Source organism: Nomascus leucogenys, chromosome 1a (assembly GCF_006542625.1).
Source record: "Nomascus leucogenys isolate Asia chromosome 1a, Asia_NLE_v1, whole genome shotgun sequence".
NCBI lineage: Eukaryota > Metazoa > Chordata > Mammalia > Primates > Hylobatidae > Nomascus > Nomascus leucogenys.
In genome coordinates, this window is record NC_044381.1 from 103,377,297 (window position 1) to 103,402,829 (window position 25,533).

The 25,533-nt window shown below is 35.7% G+C and overlaps 1 protein-coding gene across 1 annotated transcript in view; it reads left to right on the forward strand.

The window, feature by feature from the left end:
• The window catches only part of FANCM (FA complementation group M), a 68,829-nt gene that overhangs the window by 30,565 nt on the left and 12,731 nt on the right, over positions 1 to 25,533 (forward strand). The window contains exons 10-19 of the mRNA XM_003263747.3: positions 1,465 to 1,671; positions 4,049 to 4,262; positions 7,583 to 7,740; positions 10,032 to 10,187; positions 12,034 to 13,942; positions 18,372 to 18,466; positions 18,579 to 18,647; positions 20,703 to 20,831; positions 22,137 to 22,293; positions 24,667 to 24,773. Coding sequence (XP_003263795.1) covers positions 1,465 to 1,671; positions 4,049 to 4,262; positions 7,583 to 7,740; positions 10,032 to 10,187; positions 12,034 to 13,942; positions 18,372 to 18,466; positions 18,579 to 18,647; positions 20,703 to 20,831; positions 22,137 to 22,293; positions 24,667 to 24,773 — 3,201 coding nt within the window. The remainder of the gene's footprint in view (positions 1 to 1,464; positions 1,672 to 4,048; positions 4,263 to 7,582; positions 7,741 to 10,031; positions 10,188 to 12,033; positions 13,943 to 18,371; positions 18,467 to 18,578; positions 18,648 to 20,702; positions 20,832 to 22,136; positions 22,294 to 24,666; positions 24,774 to 25,533) is intronic.

Here is a 25,533-nt window from a genome sequence, read left to right on the forward strand (position 1 = left end):
ATCTGCTTTACTATGTTATATGCAGGTTGGCTTAATGTCATTACAAATTCCAAAGGAAATGAATTACTCTTAATTTTTAATCATGATCATTGTTTCTCCCTGTACTCTGAGGATTTCCATATTGAAGGAAAGTCTTTGGACTGGTGCACCTGAAATGTTTATGAGAAGACTTAACATAATACATTTTATATTTATTGTCCTATTTTTAAGGTTGTTGTTTTTCACAATACAACTAGCTTACAGATTAAGTTAGGTTTTTGGAGTCAGAGACACTAACATTCAAAGGCTGATGATGATTAGTGAGACATTAGGCAAATAGCTTAACTTTTCAGATTTTCAGATTATTTAATAAAATGCAATGATAGTATCTACCTCATAGGGTCGTTGGCAGTAGAAACTAATATATAAAGTGCTTAGTATGGTACCTGGCACATAGTGTGCCCTTGCACATAGTAGCTATCATTATTTATCAGCTAATTCAGCTTTTGATGTTGCATTGTCTCACTTAATTACAACCGCCACCACTCCACTGTACACAAACCCGCAATGTTGGTACTGGTCTGTATGGGGAAACTGAGGCTCAGAGCAGTTGAGAACTAAGTTTATAAGGCCTAAGGGACTTTCATTAACTTTTTCATTAACTCCTTCTCACGCTATTGTGGTTTCATTAAACTGATCAGAGAAATCCTGGAATGGTAGTGTAAAAGGTAAGATATGACTTCTAAGAGTAATACAACGTTCTTACAAATATTATAAGAAATATTTATAAACCTATTTCTGATAAAACTATACATTTAGGTCTAAGATACGATAAATAGGAGTGATTGCTGTAGGCCATTTACCTGCCCTATTCCTCTTTCTGTGGTGCTAAAAATAAACTCTGGGTTTTCTCATTCAGTGACAAACTTAAATTGTTGACACATCCTTTTGACATCACAACCATTACTAAAGCAAAATAATTAGAACTGTTTATTTTGCCATAATCTCTTTTAGCTTATATTGCCAGTTGGTTGCTTCTTTTCCTATTCTATACTATTCTTGATGCTGATTTTTTTGTTTTGTTTTGTTGAAACAAGGCTTTACTCTGTTGCCTAGGCTAGAGTGCAGTGTCACAGTCATAGCTCACTTGCAGCCTTGGACTCCTGGGCTCAAGAGATCCTCCTGTCTCAGTCTCCCAAGTACTTAGTACTACATGTATACACCATCATGCTGAGCTACTTTTTTTACTTTTCGTAGAGACAGGGTTTTTCTATGTGCCCAGGCTGAGCTTGAGCTCCTGGACTCAAGCAGTCTTTCTGCCTTGTCCTCCCAAAGTGTTGAGATTACAGGCATGAGCTGTGGCCAGCCTTGAGGCTGATTTTTAATCTGATGCTACTATTTTTCTGGTGAGTGGGGAACAATATGCTTTGATCTACAGTTCTCTTACATTTGCATGTAGTTATTTTTCAATTGTTTTTATTTTAGGTAGTGAAACAGTTTCGTGATGGTGGTTACAACACGTTGGTTTCTACCTGTGTGGGTGAAGAAGGTTTGGATATAGGAGAAGTTGATCTTATAATATGTTTTGATTCCCAGAAGAGCCCAATTCGTCTTGTACAACGAATGGGTAGAACTGGCCGTAAACGTCAAGGCAGGATAGTTGTTATCCTTTCTGAAGGACGAGAGGAACGTGTAAGTAAAGCTGCAGAAGCTCAATTTGACACTTGAAATTTGAGAAATATACCCCAATGGTGAATCTCAACTTGTTAGCATTCCAAGTCCAAACACTCTGTAGATAGTTTTGGTTTATTTTCCCCCACTTTCTATTGGATTCTATCTTGTAACTAGGAGAATTTTTGACTGGATTCAGTTTCCTAATTTTTATCCATCTAAAGAAACACATTTTTAATACTTAGGTAGTAATTCAGAGATACCTAGATCAAAAAACCAATATGTATTACTTTGTTTTACTGTTTTCCTGTGCTTCTAAAGAAGGCCTATGCTTTTTTAGTTTACTTTTCTTTCTGAACTGTAGTAAACTGAGAATCATTTTTTCCTTTTCAAGGGCTGTCAAAATAACTGACTAAATAAGAAACAAAGAATATGTATCAGAGACAGTATGAAGCCTGAAAAACCCAAAATATTTACTTTCTGGCCCTTTTTGGAAGTTTGCTGTTGCCTATTTTAAGTGATAAGGAACGTGAATTGAATTCATACTGTGCTACAATCTTGAGTGACAGGCCTTTCTAAGTAAGATGTTACATAAAATATTATTTCGTGTTTGTTACACTAAAGTATTAACTAACTTTTGTAACTCATTGAGACTAGTTCAGCGGCCAAATATAGAGATTCACATTAAAGATCTCCTTAACAGCCATGATAATTTTTAAAAATTGATTTTAGGCTGGACATGGTGGCTCACGCCTGTAATCCCAGTACCTTAGGAGGCTCACTTGAGGTCAGGAGTCCGAGACCAGCCTGGCCAACATGGTGAAACCCCGTCTCTACTAAAAGAATACAAAAATGAGACAGGTGTGGTGGCACATGTCTGTAATCCCAGCTACTTGGGAGTCTGAGGCAGGAGAATTGCTTGAACCTGGGAGGTAGAGGTTGCAATGAGCCAAGATCCCACCACTGCACTCCAGCCTGGGTAACAGAGCGAGACTCCATCTCCAGAAAAAATAAACAACTGATTTTAAATATTTTATATTCTCTTTAAAATCATCCTGAAATATGAATTATTTCTCTAATACTTTTCGTGTGATTATAGCATATTCATATGTAACATCTAGTTTATCCATAAAATGATCGTAACGAAATGTTTGGTAAAAGGCCGTGTGATATCAGTGAGTGGAACTGGGTTCTAATTGTATTCCCTAGCCAAGTTACTTAACCTCTCCATTCACTTGTTAGGTTTCTTATCTGTAAAATAGTAACAGTGGCCCCATTTACTCAGTATTTACATTGTGCTGTGTAATGTTCCAAGTTTCAGATTCATTATTGTATTTAATCCTGTCAGCACCCTGTAAGGGGAGTAACACTTTTTTTGTATACAGAGAAGGAAACTGAAGTATAGAAAGATGAACAAACTGAAATAAGGGAATAGTTTTAAAAAAAGACAAGACAACCTTACACGTCTATGTAAATATCAGCCTTTTTTAAAAACAGCAAGATAACAAAGATGGATTTACTTTACGCAGTATAACTGCTAAGGTGGGCTTTTGTAATAATGGACTTTGAAATGATCTTCTTTTTTTAAAAAAAACAAAACAAAAAAAAACGGAGTCTTGCTCTGTCACCCAGGCTGGAGGGCAGTGGCGTGATCTCAGCTCATTGCAACCTCCATCTCCAGGGTTCAAGCGATTCTCCTGTCTCAGCCTCCTGAGTAGCTGGGACTACAGGTGCGTGCCACCACACCCGGCTAATTTTTTTTTTGTATTTTCAGTAGAGATGGGGTTTCACCGTGTTGGCCAGGCTGGTCTTGAACTGTGGACCTCGTGATCTGCTCACCTGCGCCTCCCAAAGTGCTGGGATTATAGGCGTGAGCCACCGCACCCAGCCCGAAATGATTTTCATTAAAGGTTAATCTAACAGTTTACTGATAGGTTTTAAAATTTAAGACAGCTGGGCTCAGTGACTCACGCCTGTAATTTCAGCACTTTGGGAGGCTAAAGCTGGAGGATCACTTGAGCCTTTGAGTTCAAGATTAGCCTGGGCAACACAGGGAGACCCCATCTCTACAAAATAAAGATTAGCTGGGTGTGGTAGCTCACACCTGTAGTCCCAGCTACTCAGGAGGCTAAAGTGGGAGGATTGCTTGAGCCCAGGAGGTTGAGGCTGCAGTGAGTCTGATCACACCACTGTACTCCAGAGCCTGGATGACAGAGTAAGACCCTATCTCAAAAAAAAAAAAAAAATCAAGACAACAGAAGCTCTATTATCTAAGTATTTAAGTGGATCGGGGTTTGATTTTATGTTTATAATAAATCCAAACTAATAATTGCTTGTTATGGATAAATTGTTATTTATAAAAGTAATATAATCTGACAGTTTATATTTGTTTTTACAGATTTATAATCAGAGTCAGTCCAACAAAAGAAATATATATAAAGCTATTTCAAGTAACAGGCAGGTCCTTCATTTTTACCAAAGAAGTCCACGAATGGTTCCTGATGGAATCAACCCAAAATTACACAAAATGTTCATCACACATGGTGTCTATGAACCAGAGAAGCCTTCTCGGAACTTGCAGCGAAAGTCATCTATCTTTTCCTATAGGGATGGTAAATAAATTTTGCATTTGACACGTGCATTTTTCCCCTGTTCTTACTTAGCAGGTCATATCTTGATGTAATATTTCTTGTTTGAAAAACTGAATGTATGTTCTAAGTAATATAGGCATTCTCTTTGGAAAGGCTATAAGAGATTATTCATGTGGCAAATGGAGAGACACTGGTAGTATATAGAGTGACAGAAAGTCAGTGTTGGGGAAAATTAAAAATACCCTACCAACCCAGAGAATGTTCTCCATAAAGTTTAGAAAAGAAAGAAAACAGTTTTATTTTTGAATAAGCATTAAACCAGATCACAATGTGCGCTGAAGATAATGTACTAAGATAATACCAAGACAGAAAGAAATTCCCTATATGTATCCCCAAGCACTTAGAATCCTTTACATACATGTTGTCAATAGTAACTTGTCCTCATTTAAGAGGGCACCATTTGCTGTACATTCCTTCATAGTTTATCCCATATTTACCTGGTAACTGAGGTAGCCATTTGTGTTAGCTGGTTGCCTTTCTCAAATATCTTGAGATATTTGCACTATGAAAGTGAGAAAAAAAGTTTATTTTTTGGATTTTACTTAATCTCTAAGGTGGGTTTTAAACAATCATAAAAATCATATAACTGTATTCTAACATTTGGAAGGAACCTTGGGAGTCATGTGGTCCAATTACTTATCAAGGTAGGAATGCTTCTGCATCATTCTTGTTTTAAATGCATAGCTAGTCTCAACTTGAATACCTCTGTTAATATAAATTATATTTCTTTAGAGGGTTCATTCCATTGTTAAATGGCCCTATGTAGTAGAAGACTCTTATGTTGAAAAATCTGTGTCTTTGTACCTTTTTCTCATTGATCTGGTTTCTTAGATAAAAAGTACAATTTTCATCTTTGGTTTACCTTTATAACAGTTCTCTATGTAGTTGAAGGCCATACCTTTTATATTTGTTCAACTGTTTGTTCCACTGTTGTCATACCATGCATTTTTAAGGTTCTTACCCTCCTACTACTTGCTTTCAATTCAAATTTGTTAATGTTCTTTCCCTTAACTCAGAGTCGTCCATTAATGTTTTTTTGGCTGGGTCCATTAAACCTAATACAGATTCACTTAATGGGAACATACCTGTCATTTTTCAAGATTTTGCCAATTATTTGGTTAAAATAAAAACGTAGCATGTCTTCTGAGTTTTCTTGAATTTGATAAATTAGTAAAAGCATCAAAATTTGATTAGGTTGGATAAATCATTTTTAGTGATCATTATATTTTTTATAGTTGCTAATTAATCTTATATTTAATAATTATTTCTAAAATGTTACTGGGGTTGATGGCAGATTCTTTAGTGAATATCTGGAACCTATCCTTTTCAAAAATTGAGATAATGTTAACTTATGTTCATTTTTCTATACTTGTTTCCTCCCCTTTTCTCTGATTTTTCAAGTGTCAAAGATTTATCTTAGATTATGTGATTTATGTATGGAATTATTCTATAATTCTGTACTAGTATATAAATACACTAGTGTATTTGTACTAATATATAAAATATGTGCTAGTGTATTTACTATATATTTTGCTAATGTATCCTAATTATTTACTAGTATATATAACATTATAGATAGTGTATATATAGTATGTATTATATATACTAGTATATAATTCATCTGAGCTTAGAGCTCTGAATTGACTATTTTTTATTTTATTTTATTTTTTTGAGACAGAGTCTTGTGCTGTCGCCCAGGCTGGAGTGCAGTGGCATGATCTTGGCTCACTGTAACCTCTACCTCCCAGGTTCAAGCAATTCTCCTTCCTCAGCCTCCCAAGTAGCTGGGATTACAGGCACATGCCACCACACTTGGCTCATTTTTACATTTTCAGTAGAGACGGGGTTTCTCCATGTTGGCCAGGCTGGTCTCGAACTCCTGACTTCAGGTGATCCACCCACCTAGGCCTCCCAAAGCGCTGGGATTACAGGCATGAGCCACTGCACCCAGCCACTCTGAGTTTATTTTAAGGGACTAGGGGTACCTGCCTATTTCAAAATCTTAGAGCCTCTGATGTCAAGTCTGAAAGGGGCCTGAGCAATCATTTAGTTCAAACCCCCTTATTTTACAGATAAGGAAACAGATGCAGAGAAGCCTTTTTTTTTTTTTTTACGTTTTTAAAAAGCTTCTTACGCAAGTTTGGAATACCTGAGACGTGATCCTAGCTCACTGAAGCCTCAACTCCTGGGCTTAAGAGATCCTCCTGTCAGCCTCCTGTGTGGCTAGGACTACAGGGATGCAGCACCATGCCCAGCTAATTTTATTTTACTTTTTTTAGACTTGGGGTCCAGCTATGTTGCCTAGGCTGGACTCAAACTCCTGGCCTTAATTGATCCTCCCTCCTTGGCCTCCCAAGGAGGAGGTGTCAGCCACTGCACCCAGCCAGTTTCCTGATTTTTAATTCAGTAGCTTCTCAATTTTTCTGCTCTCATCTGTATTAGCCAGAGTTCCTGCTTTGTACTGTTTAGCCTTTTCAGTTTGGTGATTCTTAGAGATTATAGAAGCTGAAAGGAATGAATGTAGTATACATATTTTTAAAAGTCTATTATGCCCTTTTTAAAAGCAACAAGTGTGTTCCCCCTACACTTTACTCCTCTTGCCCCAACCCCCATTTAAGACTTAAGATACATACCCTTTTTAAAAGTCTTGGCCTTTCCTGCCCATTCTCAACACCCCCACCAAGCTTCAGATGAACTTTCCAATACTGCTATGATAGAATCATAATACCAGTTTTCATTTGTGAGTTATCTTACTGTTTCATGCCAGGTCTTATGCAATCAAATGAAAAGAGTCCAAAACAAGCCAGGACTGACAGCCTAGCTACCTGGCTCTGTTCTGTTAATGAATTCATTACCAAAGGATAGCTCCTAGACAGATGGGTACTTTCAAAGAGGTAAGAGAAGTTTAGGAGACATTTAGAAGCATGAAGTGATAAACTGAGTGGTTTTATATGAAGAATACTAGTTTTAAGAAATGGAATCAAGGCTGAGGTAGGATCACTTGAGCCCAGGAGTTTGAGACCAACCTGGGCAACATATCAAGCCTTCATCTGTACAAAAAATAAGAAAAGTAGATGGGCCTGGTGGCGTGAGCCTGTATTCCAGCTCCTGTGGAGGCTGAGGCAGGAGGATTGCTTGAACCCAGGAGTCTGAGGTTACAGTGAGTTATGAATGTGCTGTTGCACTCCAACCTGGGTGACAGAGTTCGAATGGATATTGTGGGGTTTTTTGCTTTGCAGATTCTTAAAAAATGTCTTTTCCATTATTTTTTCAACTTACAGGAGTGAGGCAAAGTAGCCTAAAGAAAGATTGGTTCTTATCAGAAGAAGAATTTAAATTATGGAACAGACTTTATAGATTAAGAGACAGTGATGAAATTAAAGAGGTAACATTGCCTCAAGTTCAGTTTTCTTCTTTACAAAATGCGGATAACAAACCAGTAAGTTGAATATATTTTCAGATGTTCTTTTTTTCCCCCCTCATTTTAATGCCAAAACCCCTCAGATGTTCTTTATAATGATCAAGCAATAGCTTTGGGAATAATGAGATAATTGTGATTGGAATGTCAACTTACTTTAAGAAATTAAGAATGTAATCAGTTTAAAAAATCATTAAAGTCTAAGTTTACAAATCTACTAATTTTCTTATATTATTTATTGTATATATGTATTTAACCAACTGTGATATTTTTACATAAATTATGCCTTTCTTTCATTACTATCATTTAAACGTTTCTATATAGGCATAATCTTACATGGTTGTCACTTTACTCTGTGATATACTGTAGTTTGCTTGACCATTTACCTATGGTGTTTTGGGATTTTTTTCAACTTTTTTTTTTTTTTTTAAGAGATGAGGTCGTGCTGTGTTGTCCAGGCTGGCCATCAGCTCCTGGACTCAAGTGATCCTCCTGCCTCAGCCTCCCAAGTAGCTGAGACTATAAGTGTGCACCACTGGATCTGGCTTTTTCAGTATTTTACTAACATAAATTATGCTTTCATAAGCATCCTTGTAAACCACGTTTTTTTAAAAAAATTTCAATAGTTTTTGGGGAACAGGTGGTGTTTTGTTACATGGATAAGTTCTTAGTGGTGATTTCTGAGATTTTGGTGCACCCATCATCCGAGCAGTGTACCCTGCACCCAATGTATAGTCTTTTATCCCTTGCCCCACTCTTCCCCCCGAGTCCACAACAGAGTCCATTATATTATTCTTAGGGCTTTGTGTCCTCATAGCTTAGCTCTTACGTCTAAATGGGAACATACGATGTTTGGTTTTCCATTCGTAAGTTACTTCACTTAGAATAATAGTCTCCAACTCCATCCAGGTTGCTGCGAATGTAATAATTTCATTCCTTTTTTATGGCTGAGTAGTAGTCCATGTTGCCTGTGTGTGTGTGTGTGTGTGTGTGTGTGTGTGTGTCACATTTTATCTACTCACTGATTGATGGAAATTTAGGCTGGCTTCATATTTTTGCAGTTGTGAATTGTGCTGCTATAAATATGGGTGTGCGAGTATCCTTTTCATATAATGACTTCTTTTCCTCTGAATTAGATACCCAGTAGTGGGACTGCTGGATCAAATGGTAGTTCTGCTTTTAGTTCTTTAAGGAATCTCCGTATTGTATTCCATAGTGGCTATACTAATTTACACTCCCACCAGCAGTGTAAAAGTGTTCCCTTTTCACCACATCCACTCCAACATCTATTGTTTTTCGATTTTTTAATTATGGCCATTCTTGCAGGAGTAAGGTGGTATTATATTGTGGTTTTGATTTGTATTTCTCTGATAATTAGTGATGTTGAACCTTTATTACACGTTTATTGGCCATTTGAGTTCCTTGTAGATTCTGGATATTAATCCTTTGTCGGATGCATAGTTTACAAAGATTTTCTACTACCCTGTGGGTTGTCTGTTTCCTCTGCTGTGCAAAAGCGTTTAATTAAGCCCCATCTGTCTTTGTTTTTGTTGCATTTGCTTTTGGGTTCTTGGTCATGAACTCTTTGCCTAAGCCAATGTCTAGAAGAGTTTATTCAACGTTACAGGATTTTTGTGGTTTCAGGTCTTAGATGTAGGGCTTCGATCCATGCTGAGTTGATTTTTGTATAAGGTGAGGGATGAGGATCCAGTTTCATTCTTCTGCATGTGGCTTGCCAGTTATCCCAGTATCATTTTATTGAATATGGAGTCCTTTCCCAATTTTATGTTTTTGTTTGCTTTGTTGAAGATCAGTTGGCTGTAAACATAAATTATGCTTTCATAAGCATCCTTGTAAACCAAAACAAAAAATAAAATTTTTGTTTTGAAATTATAGTTAAAAGTTTAAATTTGATGTTACTGTTTATTTTATTATTAACAAATTCTTTGTTAACTTTGTGAAAATCAAGAGAACTGATCAAAGGTTGTATATGTGCCAGGAGAGCTGGGAAAACAACCTCAGAAAAGATTTCTTTTAAAATATTTAACTGTTTGCTCTTAACATTGAACTATTTAAACAGGAATATTGTCAACTTGTAAGTCATGTAACAGTTATTTAACAAATATATTTTAAAGGGCATCTTTCTGCTTTATGAAATTATTTTCTTTTTTTCTTCTGAGATTTTAGTTGGGAGTATCTAAATGGATCCAAATTATGTTAAGCTGATTATATGTATATTGAGTGTTTTTTAAAATTAGTTTGTGAAATCTCAGTATGTTTTCATCACTTTTATTACTTTTTAAATAATTAAGACTCAAGAATCAACCACTGGAATTCATCAACTCTCTCTCTCTGAATGGAGACTGTGGCAAGATCATCCTTTGCCTACACATCAAGTTGATCACTCAGATCGATGCCGCCATTTTATAGGCCTTATGCAAATGATAGAGGGAATGAGACACGAAGAGGTAAGGTTTTATCGTAACTTTCTCTTGCTGGTATGATAGTAAAACTAGAGTACTTAGCTGTTGTTTTTCTTAATTTGAAGTAATAAGAAATATTTTGTTTTTCTGTATAGCTCCTTGTGATCTCAGTAAAGAATGAGTTTTCTGCCTTAAGAGAAGAAATAGATTTAATTAATTAGAAGAAGAATATAATCTGTAAATATTGATAGACCAGAGTGGAATTTTAATATACTTAAATGATTTATGTAAACTGCTTGTAAAGCTAATTTAGGATTCTTTTGGATTCGGATTTATTGAAAATTTGATATCAAGATGTTTGATATCCTGGTCGTAGTTTAGAGAATTATAGATTCCTTGAGCATTTCCTTGATTATTCTTCCTAGAGTCAGCATAATGAACCAATTATGAATGTGAAATTCATAGTGCCCGGGTTAGAATCCTAACTCTGCCTCCTACTGATTGTGTGTTTGTAAGTTATTTAACCTCTCAGTGCTTCAGTTTTATCTTTAAAATAGTGACAGTGATAATACTTATTTCATAAGGTTGTTGTGAGGATTAAATGACCTAATATATGTAAAGCATGTAGTAACTGGCATATAATAAGCACAAAGTAAATTTTAGCTCCTATTTTTATTATTAGCCTTTGGTCATGCATCCATGTAAATAAAGTAGTTAGATGTGGATCCCAGCAAAATGTGTGCAATCAAATTAACATTTTTTTAATATATTTATTGAGTGCCTTCTGTATGCCACACTCTGTTCCCTGCTTTATGGCTATAACCGTTAGCAAACGAGAGAAAATATTCTGTTTATGTGGAGTATATATACTAGCAGGGAGACAGACATTTGCTCACATTAATGCTTATTATATTTATTATTCAAAAATCAGAGGGCCGGGTGCGATGGCTCATGCCTGTAATCTCAGCACTTTGGGAGGCCGAAGCGGGCGGATCACTTAAGGTCAGGAGTTCGAGACCAGCCTGGCCAATATGTTGAAACCCTGTCTGTACTAAAAATACAAAAATTAGCTGGGTGTGGTGGCACATGCCTGTAATCCCAGCTACTCAGAAGGCTGAGACAGGAGAGTCACTTGAACCCGGGAAGTGGAGGTTGCGGTGAGCCGAGATCAAGTCACTGCACTCCAGCCTGGGTGACAGAGCGAGACTTTGTCTTAAAAAAAAAAAAAAAAAAAGAGAGAGGTAACTGCTTAAATCTATTAAGTAGTAGAGGTATCCTGATTAAAGTAGCATTCTTGGGGGAACGGAGGGATGGTAGAGATTGTAAGTTTTAGCTAATAACTTAGAGATAAGTAAGACTTAGAAATTCACTATACGAATTCTTGATTAGGAACTTTGTTAGAAATAGAAGCATATTCCAGGATACAACCTAGCAGACATACGGGTACTACTATGGTGGACATTCTAAAAGCTATTCTTAGTTTAGTGTCATTGAAAGAGTAAATTTAACAAATGTATATGGCTTTTATTAATATATATTTTAAAATATCTATTTTTAAGAAATTAGAATAATTCAATTAAATGTTAGAAATGCAAAACTGACTATATTCTTATGTATTCATTCGATTTGTTCTTCCTACAAATAGTTATCAAGGGTCTTTTGGGTATTAAGTACTGGGGATACAAAAAAGTTAACTGATTAATGATAACTTGATAGTTTCACAGTAGTGTACTTTATAATTTTGATTTATTGGAATAACTTTTAAGGTATAAAAGAATATCATTGGAACAATGTAATAATATAAATATTTTAATATAGAGTGAAACTCCTCTCTTAGATTTGGCTTTCTGTTTTGTTTTCCTGTGGCTTTTTAAATTTTCCTTATTTATAGGGAGAATGCAGCTATGAATTGGAAGTTGAATCTTATTTACAAATGGAAGATGTTACCTCAACATTTATTGCTCCCAGGAATGAATCTAATAATCTTGCCAATGGCACCTTTATCACTCGCAAGAAATCGTCATTTATAAAGAACATAAATCAAGGCAGTTCATCCTCAGTGATAGAATCTGATGAAGAATGTGCTGAAATTTTTAAACAAACTCATATCAAACCTGCTAAAATTGTTTCTTTAGAGAAAAAAGTGTCTAAAGGAATAAAAAAAGATCAGCTTAAAAAAGAAAATAATCACGGTATTATGGATTCTTTAGATACTGACAGAAATTCTACTGTTGAAAATATTTTTCAAGAAGACCTACCAAATGATAAAAGAACATCAGATACAGATGAAGTTGCTGCCATGTGTACTATTAATGAAAATATTATTAAAGAGCCATGTGTATTATTAACAGAGTGTCAGTTTACAAATAAATCCACTAGTTCACTTGCTGGAAATGTTTTAGATTCTGGTTATAACAGTTTCAGTGATGAAAAATCTGTTTCATCTAATTTATTTCTTCCATTCGAAGAAGAGCTTTATATTGTTAGAACAGATGACCAATTTTATAATTGTCACTCATTGACAAAAGAGGTACTAGCTAATGTAGAGAGATTTTTATCTCGTTCTCCTCCACCTCTCAGTGGACTCTCAGACTTGGAATATGAAATTGCTAAGGGTTCTGCACTTGAGAATTTGCTTTTCTTACCCTGTGCAGAGCATTTACAAAGTGATAAATGCACCTGTTTGATGTCACGTTCACCTGTAAATTCTCAACAGAATTTAGAATTGAATTCACTTAAATGTATAAATTATCCATCTGAAAAAAGTTGCCTTTATGATATACCTAATGATAATATTTCTGATGAGCCAAGTCTCTGTGACTGTGATGTACGTAAACATAATCAAAATGAAAATTTAGTACCTAACAATCGTGTTCAAATAGACAGAGGCCCTGCACAGAATTTAGTTGGAGAGAACAATCATGATGTTGGTAACAGTGACCTCCCAGTATTGTCCACTGATCAAGATGAAAGTTTACTATTATTTGAAGATGTTAATACAGAGTTCGACGATGTGAGTCTTTCACCCTTGAACAGTAAAAGCAAATCTTTACGTATGTCAGACAAAACTGCTATTAGTGAAATGCCTCTGGTCTCTCAGTTCTTAATTTCTGATGAAATTTTGTTGGACAATAATTCTGAACCCCAAGATCAAATCACCTGTGATGCTAGTAGTTTTAAATCTCGTGATGATCTGAGAGGTGCACAGGAAGAAAAAGTGAAGAATCATGAGGATATTTTTGATTGCTCTAGGGATTTATTTTCTGTTACCTTTGATTTAGGATTCTGTAGTCCAGATTCTGATGATGAAATATTGGAAAATACATCAGATAGCAATAGACCTCTAGATGATCTATATGGAAGGTATTTGGAAATTAAGGAGATAAGTGATGCAAATTATGTTTCGAATCAAGCACTAATATCAAGGGATCATAGTAAAAATTTTACTAGTGGAACCGTTATTATCCCATCAAATGAAGATACGCAGAATCCAAATTATGTACATTTGCCACTGAGTGCAGCAAAAACTAAAGAATTGTTATCTCCCGGTTATTCTCAGTTTTCCTTACCAGTGCAAGAAAAAGTTATGAGTACACCACTCTCTGAATCAAACACACTGAACTCATTTTCTAAGATAAGAAAGAAAATACTTAAGACACCAGATTCTAATAAGGAAAAAGTAAATCTACAAAGATTCAAAGAAGCATCGAATTCAACTTTTGATTATTCAGGATTTTCTCTAGAAAAGTCTAAAAGCAGTGGTCAAATGTATCTGCATAAATCCTGTCATTCTGTCGAAGGTAAGATTCCATCTTTATAATAAAGTCTGTAACTCTTTCTAGAATAATTACTCTAGAAATATTTCGGTAATTTTTCCAAATGTAATTTTTTTACTACATGGTACAATATAAATATTGAATTAGATAATTGATGTGTTACATTTTTCTTAAGGTGATCTTACTAAATTAGATTTATTTTATTTACATATACTTATGGCACGCATGGTATGGAAAAGGTTATTCTTGCTAGACATTATGAAATACACAAAGATGTGTAAGGTCTGGCCCTAGGTCTTGGTTGTAAAACATAATTATGTAACATATGTCTTTGAAAAGATGCCAGCAAAATGTGGAAATAACCACCAAATGAATAATAAGAGAGTGGCTGTTTAGGAGGTTCAGAGGATGATGAAATTTTGAGTTTGATTAGATTGGACTTTTTTTGTTTCTTTGTTTTTTTGAGACGAAGTTTTGCTCTTGTTGCCCAGGCTGGAGTGCAATGGCATGGTCTCGGCTTACTGCAACCTCCGCCTCCCAGGTTCAAGTGATTTTCCTGCCTCAGCCTCCCAAGTAGCTGGGATTATAGGCACCCACCATCATGCCCAGCTAAGTTTTGTATTTTTAATAGAGACGGGGTTTCACCATGTTGGACAAGCTGGTCTTGAATTCCTGACCTCAGGTGATCCACCCACCTCACCCTCCCAAAGTGCTGGGATTACATGTGTGAGCCACTGCGCCTGGCCAAGATTTTATCAAGTGTAGATTTTCATTTTGATTCCTTGGGGATATTTATGCTTTTGGTATGCTGAAGATCCTAAAGACATAATTTAGGTGTTATAAAATGATGAAAGCGAAGGGAAAGAAGGAAAGTAGGATTTTGGGAGATAGTTTGAAGTAATAGTTTTATGTAGCAAAATATTTGAGAAATAAAAACTGTGTTCAGAAGATTGAGACCAGACCACAAAAATCAGATAAATCTCTGGGTTTCTGTAATATAAGCATTACACTTACAGAACAACTGGAAGATGTAGTGATAGATGTTTGATATGAAGTCCTGCTGTATAATACAACTCTACAGATTATTATATTAAGTCATTTATGAATTTTACTGCTTATATTAAAAGCTGAATAAAAAATAGCTGTAGGATAAAAGGAAAGTTTCCTCTGTAAATCTTTTCCTTACGTTATTCTTGTTAGCATGGAGGACATGGTTCATGAATGTTCTATTTAAGATGAAAGCATGTTGGAAGTAAGTACTGGAAATACGTTTAATTTTCAAAACCTGACTATTCTATATAGTCTGGGGTTATGCCATGACATATGTATTTTTACAAAGTATATGATGCCTGTGAGGCTTCAATATTTGCTTTAATACCTCTATATGAAGTCCACGTTAATGAATGAGATAATTTTTCTGGTTTTATGTCAGATTTGCACACAAACATTTTTTCTATGATTGTACTTAACTGCAAATCATGGGCAAAATAATTACAAACACATATCATGGAATTATTTATTAGAGAACATTTAGTTATCTTTTATTCTACTTAATTCAAAGAGAATTTAAGCTCATTTTCTGTATTATATATCAAAAACATAGTTCATTAAAACGTCATGAAAGCACTGAAAAAGATAGCTTCCTAGAATGAGCTGGTTACTATAGCCGAGTCCTGCATTTAACTCTGGCTTCCTTAGAAGGTAATGAAAAAAGAAAAACTAGTTGATTTATATATTGCTCATCTGCAAAAAGGAAATCACTCAAGTTTGTCTGTCTGGGTAGATGTTTTAGTAGCAGAATGTGAGGAGAAATTTACTGAGTGGTTTTGTATTTGTTATCTATTGCTGTTTAACAAAGTACCCCCAAAAAACTCAGTGGCCTGAAATAATCGGTAAAATAAAATAGGCTTCTTCTTAGAAGGCCTGTTGTTTGAGAGGATCTGTGAGGAGCTTCTTTAAAATCCTTAACGGGCCTGGCGCAGTGGTTCATGCCTGTAATCCCAGCACTTTGGAAGGCTGAGGCGGGTGGATCACCTGAGGTCAGGAGTTTGAGACCAGCCTGGCCAACATGATGAAACCCCGTCTCTACTAAAAATAGAAAAATTAGCCAGGCATCGTGGTGCCTACCTGTAGTCCCAGCTACTCAGGAGGCTGAGGCAGGAGGATCACTTGAACCTGGGAGGCAGAGGTTCCAGTGAGGCGAGATTGCGCCACTGCACTCCAGCCTGGGCAACAAAGTGAGACTCTGTCTAAAAATAAATAAATAAATAAAAATAAAATCCTTACTCTCTGCCTGAATGGTACTGTAAGGCACAATCTTTGATTTTTAAGAAGGTCTTAACAAAGCATTTAAACTACACCCTCAGCTCACCCTCAGCTTCATAATATTTTCCTGGCTGTCCTCTGGGTTTAATCTTTGCCTAGAAAATTTCTTAATTTTAGCATTGTTTCCCGTCAGGAGAGGCCGAGAGTTTTCACAATCAGCAAATTCTAATTATGTTTGTCCTTAATGTCTTTCTTTTTACATTTTGCTCTTATAGCAAAAAGCAACATTTTGTCTGCGAGTCTTAGCTAGATTACCTCTCAGATTAGGTACATCTTTTTCTTTTTCTTTTTTTTTTGAGACAGTCTCGCTCTGTCGCCCAGGCTAGAGTGCAATGGCACGATCTCGGCTCACTGCAACCTCTGCCTCCCAGGTTCAAGTGATTCTCCTGCCTCAGCCTCTCAAGTAGCTGGTGCTACAGGCGCCTGCCACCATGCCCAATTAATTTTTGTATTTTTAGTAGAGATGGGGTTTCACCATATTGGCCAGGCTGGTCTCCGACTACTGACCGTGTGATCCGCCTGCCTCGGCCTCCCAAAGTGCTCGGATTACAGGTGTGAGGCACCGCGCCCAGCCCATTTTTTCCTTTTCATGCTAATCGCACTGATGCCAAAATGTCTGGTAGTACATTAAAGGATTGAAGATTTTTCCTACTTTTCTTTAAGCCCTCACCCACCGTTTCCTCAATGGCCAACTAACCTTCCTACAATTTCTTTGAGGCTCTTCAAGCCTTCGTTCCCTAAAAGTCCTTTCAGCATCCACCACTATCTAGTTCCAAAGCGACTCTCCCAGTTTAGGTTTTTGTTATGGAAACTCCCTATTTCCGGGTACCAAAATCTGTATTATTTATCTATTGCTGCATAGCCAACTACCTGCAAAACTTAACGATGTAAAATAACAGACCCTTGTTACCTCAAGGTTTCTATACAACGAGAGTTTAAGTGTGGCTTAGCTGAGTGGTTCTGGCTTAGGATATTTCATGAGGTAATAGTCAAGACATTGGCCAGGGCTGCACTTATCTGAAAGCTTGAATCGCTTTGGAGGATTTGCTTTTAAGATGGCTCAGTCATACTGCTGTTAGTAGGAGACCTTGGTTTCTTGCCATGTGGACCTCTTCGTAGGGTAGTTTGATAAGTGTGTGGTGTTTTTTTTTTTTTTTTTTTTCCCGCCAGACAGGGTCTCGCTCTGTCACTCAGGCTAGATTGTAGTGGTGCAGTCACGACTCACTGCCACCTCTGTCTCTTGGGCTCAAGCAATCCTTCTGCCTCAGCCACTGGGACTATAGGCATGTGCCACCACACCCAGCTACTTACTGTATTTTTTGTAGAGTGTTCTGTCATGTTGCCCAGGCTGGTCTCAAACTCCTGGGCTCAAGTGATCTGTCTCCTCGGCCTCCCAAAGTGCTGGGATTACAAGCGTGAGCCACCACTCCTGGCCTGGTATGGTCATAAAACATAGCATCTGACTTCTCCTAGTGCAAGTGATACAAGAGTGAAAGCAAAAATGAGGCCACAATACCTTTTATGACCTAGACTCATAAGTCATACACCTTCATTTCATTATGTTCTTTTTTTTAGAAGCAAGTCACTAAGTCTGGCCCGCACAGTTCTAGTTACAACATTTTGTACTGACTTGTATCTTACCAATTTTTATTTCATACACACAAACACATACGGAAAACACATATATAACAAAGAATCTTTTAATATATTGTTTTGTAGCTTGCATTTTTATGCTTTAACTCTTTCAAGTAGAAAGAGAATAAGACACAAAGGGCGGAAAGACTGCAGTAGATTTTAGAGATACATTCTATTAATAGAACAAGTGACTAATGAAATTACATTTTTGTGTTTTTCTGGCCTCATTTCAGTTAATTTATAAAATTGAACTTCATTCAAATATGTGTTTATTAGCAAAAGATATTGTCTTATTTTCTTCACTGGCATTTTAATTTCTTTGTCTCGTTTAGATTTTTTGTTCAAAGTTCTCAAAGACTATCTTTTTTTGAAAGTGAATAAATGTTGAGATTGTCTGAAATAATTCTTAATGTAGCCATCAATAAAATAGATTGTTATGATTGGGTAAACCTAAATCTATTAACCATTCGTTATTTTAAAAAACAAATTATAGATGGACAATTATTAACAAGTAATGAAAGTGAAGATGACGAGATTTTCCGAAGAAAAGTTAAAAAAGCAAAAGGAAATGTTTTAAATTCTCCTGAGGTGAGTCATTCAGTAATCACAATAGTATAATCATACCAAAGGCTATTTTCCTTCTATACCTTGGGCTTCTGCTGAGACTTTTGTTACCTTTTGCTTTATTTACTTGCTTTAGGATCAGAAAAATAGTGAAGTTGATTCTCCACTTCATGCTGTCAAAAAGCGCAGATTTCCTATAAACAGAGTAAGTAAATAACATATAATGTATAGTAATCCAAATTCCTTTGGAATAAAAATTTTGAGAAAAATATATGTGTAGATAAATATAGGTATTTTTAATCCTTAGTAGAAAAGTTGATATTCTATTGTATGTGATTGGAATTTCTAGCTTCTGTTAGTTTTCAAAGATGTATTCACTGTAAACTTTCCTAAGCAAAATAAATAAAAATATTAAATAATTTTAGACTCTTTAAAAACCATCCTATTTTTGTCAGTACACTTGAGCAATTCGGCAAGCATTCATTAAATACCTCCTATGTGTCTACTGTGTAAGATGCCGGAGATACTCTAAAGAATATATCCTAATACTGTCATAAGTTACCCAATAGGAGAGACAGAGAAGTAAACAGATAATTTCAGTGTAATTTTTAAAGTTGAATGATAAGTTAAGCCCTTAACCTCAATGTTGGGAATTCTGGCAAGCTTCTTGAAGGTCATACCTTAGTTAAACCTTCAACTGTACTTGGCAGTGAGGCCAAAGAAGGGAGAAGAGAAGGCATTGTTTACAGAATAACAGGTTAAAGGAAGACCCAAAGGTGAGAAACGGCATCTCTATGTTATTAGATTATAAAGACAAAGAGTTTCAAGAAGTAAAATTGGACAAAAATCAAGGTCAAGAGTTAGAAGTGCTTGTTCTTTCATTTGATTACTGAATGAGTTTGAAAAAAGGAAAGGAAGGACTCCAGGGTGACTCTGGTTTTCGGCTTGAGCTGTTTGGCAAGTGTGTCACAGATTTAGGCTAAACAAGAAAGAGATGGTAAGTTAAGTGTTGAACAGGTTTGAGTTTGAAGTTCCTGTGGGATAGTAAAGTCACAGTGTCTGGCAGACATTGATGACTGAATCTGAAGTTTGAGTAGATGGGCAGGTCTTAAGGTTAATGATACTCACCAGTTTATAGCTGATGGCTAAATTTTGAGACTAGCAAATCTTGTCTGTTTTAATTCTGAAATATAGTCGAGGATAATTTGTGTAAAATTACAGGTGCTCCTCAACTTACAACAGAGTTGGATCCTAATACACACATCATTAATTACACACATTGTATGTTGAAAATGCATTCAGTACACCTAATCTACTGAATATCATAGCTTAGCCTAGCCTACCTTAAACATGTTCAAAACACTTATATTCGGTCAAAATCATCTAACACAAAGCTTATTTTATAATAAAATGTTGAATATCTCATGTAATTTATTAATAATACTGTACTGAAAGTGAAGAACAGAATGTTTTTATGGGCACCTGAAATTTGGTTTCTACTGCATGCATATCACTTTTGCACTATGGAGAGGTCGAAAAATCATTAAGTTGAACCGTCGTAAGTTGGGGACCATATGTAATTAAAAATACAGCCAGTCCGTATTAACCTTGTGTACTCATATAAGACTTCATTAGAAAAACAACTTGCTACCTTAACTAGAACATCTGATTGACTTATCAGAAATAATTTAAAATATTGATAATGCTGATGATCAATTTGTTTTAAACTAAATTTATTCCTGTTAATTGAAATGATTTTGATAAACTTTTGATTCTTTTGACTGGTTTTATGTTATCCTGTAAGAGCTATGGTGATAGGCCTCATAGTCAAAACTTGTTATTGTTTTATTGGTTTCTTGGTTTCAAATGATTCCTATATTTGGACTGATTTTGATGGCCAAATTTATACGCTTGTTCTTTGTGAAGCCCTTGAAGATCTTCTGAAGGAAATACTGTTAAACTAAAAGTATCAGTTTTCTAGGTCACCATAGTGTTTGCAGAAACAATAAAAATAAAAACTAAAAGTATGTTTTCATCAAACATATTTGATATATCGGATGAATACCTATGCTAGTATTACTTATAACCTAATTTAGTATTTTAGCATTTAATATTACCTGTTATTTACTTTTACATTCTTAAGTATTTATAACATTAATATTATGTATTTATAACAAGGCTCTGAGTTGTAAGAGCAATTTTACTCGTCTAGGAAGAAAATATTTTTTTCTTATGCAAGAATTTTGTTGAATTATTATAGTCAGAATTATCATCTAGTGATGAGAGTGAGAATTTTTCCAAACCATGTTCCCAATTAGAAGACTTCAAGGTTTGTAACAGGAATGCCAGAAGAGGCATCAAAGTCCGAAAGAGACAGAGTCACTTAAAGGTAATCTTTTTTTTTAGTTTCTTTAAATATGTATGCATTTTATCAGTAAAGATAATTGGTTTTACATCAATGTAGATTTCTCTATACATTCTCTTTATAGAGAAAAAATTTAAGTATTTTGACACCCATTTAGATTTTTTTTACTGGAATTAAATTCAAAGTATAGTTTTTTTTTGTTTCTCTTTGTGTTTTGATGCTTTATCTTTCAGTGTTGTGTTACTTTGAATGAATACCAAAAAACTCAAGTGTAATGAGAATTTATGTTTCAAATTGAAGAAAATATAGAATTAGAAATTTGAGTTTTAAGATATTTGCTTTTATGATCATTATATTGTTTTTCTTATTTCTATCTAATTTTCACATACTTGGAAAATGTTCTCAGTACCTTTCCTTTCTGATTAAGTTCTTTTGTGGTGCAGTAATTTTCTTGAAAGAGCTGGAAGACTCAGGAAATTTTATGCTTATTAAGAAACATCAAGCACGCTGGGCACGTTCGCTCATGCCTGTAATCCCAGCACTTTGGGAGGCTGAGCCAGGTGGATCACCTGAGATCAGGAGTTTGAGACCAGCCTGGCCAACATGGTGAAACCCTGTCTCTACTGAAAATACAAAAATTTGCTGGGCGTGATGGCACATGCCTGTAATCCCAGCTACTCGGGAGGCTGAGGCAGGAGCATCTCTTGAACCGCGAGGTGGAGGTTTCAGTGAGCCGAGATTGTGCCACTGCACTCCAGCCTGGGCAACAAAGTGAGACTCTGTCTCAAAAAAAAAAAAAAAAGATCAAGCAAATATACCAACTTTGACTTTATTTTATGACAGGATTATCAGAATTTGTAAATAGATATGTAACTTTATCATTTCTTCTTGGAATTTTCTTTTTTTTTTTAGACGGAGTTTCGCTCTTATTGCCACAGGCTGGAGTGCAGTGGCACCATCTCAGTTCACTGCAACCTCCACCTCCCAGGTTCAAGTGATTCTCCTGCCTCAGCCTCCCGAGTAGCTGGGATTACAGGCATGCGCCACCATGCCCGGCCAATTTTTTTTTTTTGTATTTTGTAAAGATGGGGTTTCACCGTGTTAGTCAGGCTGGCCTTGAACTCCTGACCTCAGGTGATCCGCCTGCTTCGGCCTCCCATAGTGCTGGGATTCCAGGCATGCGTCACCGCACTGGGCCTAGAAATTTTGTTTTTGTTATTTTATTAATCTTAAAAGCATTGATAAGAAATCAGTTTTCCAGAATTATTTCCAATCATGAAAGAAAATTATTTTCTCAATGATATCTTCATGTTTTCTAATTTGTCTTAGCATGTAGCTAGGAAGTTTTTAGATGATGAAGCAGAACTTTCTGAAGAGGATGCAGAATATGTTTCATCAGATGAAAATGATGAGTCAGAAAATGAACAAGATTCCTCATTACTTGACTTTTTAAATGATGAAACTCAACTTTCACAGGCTATAAATGGTAAATGTTACAATGATTCTTAAAATTTTTTTCAATGTTTTTATGTGCTTATATTTAAATATTTTAATCAGTTTTTAATGAAACTAGAGCTTAAAAGTAATTAAATGTGGTCATTTTCATTCAAATTCTGTAATACTTGCTTTATTTTAGACTGGTTGTTCATAGGCTTCTGCTAATTTGAATACTTCTCTTCAGATTGACCTGGGTTGCTCAAATGTGAAATGTTCATTTCACAAGTGTTTAGTGCCCACTACATGCCTAGTACTATGTAAGGCATTTAAGAACCATATATGAATGAATAAAATAGACAAAAAATTTCTTCTTATGAAGCCTACATTCAAATGGAAAGAGACAGACAATATATATACTAACTAAATTATTTAGTTTATTGTAAGATAAAAAGTTACAGAAAAATAAAAAAGTTGGATAAGATGAGAAAAATTTGGAGTAACTGGGGTTGAGGGTATAAATAACAGACAAGTTGCCATTTTATTGTATTATTTTTTAATTTTATCTTTTTAGAGACAGAGTCTTACTCTGTTGCCCAGAGTAGGGTGCAGTGGCGCAGTCATAGCTCACTGCAGCCTGGAACTCCTAGGCTCAGGAGATTCTCCTGCTTTAGCCTTCTATAGGACTACAGGCATGTGCCACCATGACCAGTTAATTCTTTTGGCCTTTTTTTAGAGATGTAATCTCATTATGTTGCCCAGGTTGGTCTCCAACTCCAGGCCTCAAGCAATCCTCTCACCTTGGCCTCCCAAAGTACTGGGTCTATAGCTGTGAACCACTGCACTCTGCCTAGCTGTGATTTTAAATAAGGCAATTAGGAATAGGCCTCATTGAGAAGGTGACATCATCAGAACTAGAAGAAGAGAGATTTAGTGGTGTAGATTGTTAAGACCAACTGAAATACAAAGCTAAATTTATTAAATTTGCCAAGTAAGGGCAGTTTACTTTCAGAAAACAGTGTGCTCATCCAGTGCTTGAAAAGATCTTACATACAATACATTTAGAGGAGATGGTTCAGACTGGCTGTAACAGAAGTGAGAAATATTCTGATTATATCTCTTCAGTATTCTAATCTTTCACAGATCTCATCATTTATTCTGCTTTTGCAGTCTCTGATATTATTTAAAGTGACAAAGTTTCCCAAAGTTTGTGACTTTTAAGAAAAAGGTGTTTAAAGACAATGTTCTAAGTACTGTCCTTAATGCTGATATAATTTGCAGGATAAGGTTTTATGTCCTTGATGTTCATTAACAGAAGTGTTTTGCAGGTTTACAATATAATCCAGTGGAAGAATGTTGATACAAAGACAACAGCCAGTGCAAAGGCCCCGAGTCAGTAGTGTGCCTGGCCTGTTGAAGGAATAGTGTTGTGACTGGAATGAGGGAAAAGGGAAGGTAGTAGGAAGATCAGAGAAATAGCAGACAGATCATAATCTGACATAATTTAGTAGAATCTCTCCAGCTTTTGTGTTGAGAATGGCCTATAGGGGAACAGAGGTAGACTGAGACCAGTTAGGAGACTGTTGAGGTCCTCCAGTCAAGGAATGCTAGTGGCTTCTACCAAGATAGGAGCACTGAGGAGAGTGAGGAAGGTTGGATTCTGGATACATAAAGCTGACAGGATTTTCTGATGGATTCGAAAAAAAGGAGGAGTCAGTAGGCTTGAGCAACAAGAAGGACATATTTGCTGTTATGTTATTGGGAAGGCTGCAGATAAAGCAGTTTACATGGTGATTATAGAGGTTTGAAATTCCATTTTAGACACAGTATGTTTGAACTATGTACAATGTCAAAACTTTTTTTTTTAAAGTACTTCGAAATTCACATTACCTTTTGTTTTTATGTATCATGTCTCAAGTACCTTTCATTATATTATAACTTTTACAAATGTTAGGCATAAAAAAAAAAACCAATGTGTTTCCCAGGTTTTGCTTAACTGAAAATTATGAAACATACTTTTTATTGGCTGTGGGTTTTAATGTTTTTAGTGCATATTTGCTTTTCTGGCTAGAGTTCTTATGTTTTTTTGAAACTTCTATAAATCTGGTACAGTTTTAAGGTCTTTGTATACCTTTGTTTTGAAAGAAAAGTCGCCGTTTTAATCCTCATTTTCAGAGAGATAGCTAAAGCAGGGAACTTAAGTTGTCCATGATCACTCAACTAGAAGATCTGATTTCAAAGGCCAAACTCCTAACTTTATGTTTTTGAATAATTGTTTATAGATATCTTTTAATATTTATTGTCTGCGTAAAATATTTGCACAAGGTTTGAATCAAATAAATTTGAAATAGATTGAAGTTAAATACTTACTGGTTTTCATTTAAGTAATTTTGCTACTTTATCTTAAATTCTTATCTTTACACAGATTCTGAAATGAGAGCTATTTACATGAAATCTTTGCGTAGTCCAATGATGAACAATAAGTACAAAATGATTCATAAGACACCTAAAAACATAAACATTTTCTCACAGGTATGAACTATAGAAATATAATGGAGAGTTTCTGGATGGTGATGTTGAAATATGTTCCTGTTAGTGAAGCCTCCATTTTGTTTCTAAAACTGGGCTGTCAGAGCTATTTGAGATAATTTCTGCCCAAAGTCAGGAACCTTGACTAAATGGATTCTCAAGATCCCTTTTTGGCCCTGTGCAGTGGCTCACGCCTGTAATCCCAGCACTTTGGGAGGCTGCTGCTGGTAGATCACCTGAGGCCAGGAGCTCAAGACCAGCCTGGCCAACATGGTGAAACCCCATCTCTACAAATAATACAAAAATTAGCCAGGCATGGTGGCACATGCCTGTAATCCCAGCTACTTGGGAGGCTGAGGCAGGAGAATTGCTTGAACCCGGGAGGCAGAGGTTGCAATGAGCCAAGATTGCACCATTGCACTCCACCCTGGGTGACAAGAGCGAAACTCCATCTCAAAAAATAAAAAAGATCCCTTTTTTGTCCTTGGTTGATCCAAATTCATTTTATTTTCATAAAAATGTTGTATTCTGAAAATTATAGGCTATGTCACTTACGGATAACATTTTCATATTAGTCGTGTTTGTTTATAAATTGCCATGTTCAGCTTGGTAATGTGTAGTCTCTGTACTTCCATTGTGCTTATTATATAGCATTTATTATCTATTATTATTGTTTATTTTGTACCTACCTGTTATTAGCCCTTAAATTTCTAGACGGTAAATCTTTCTTTTCCTTTATCCTCAAACTCATTTTCCTCCATAA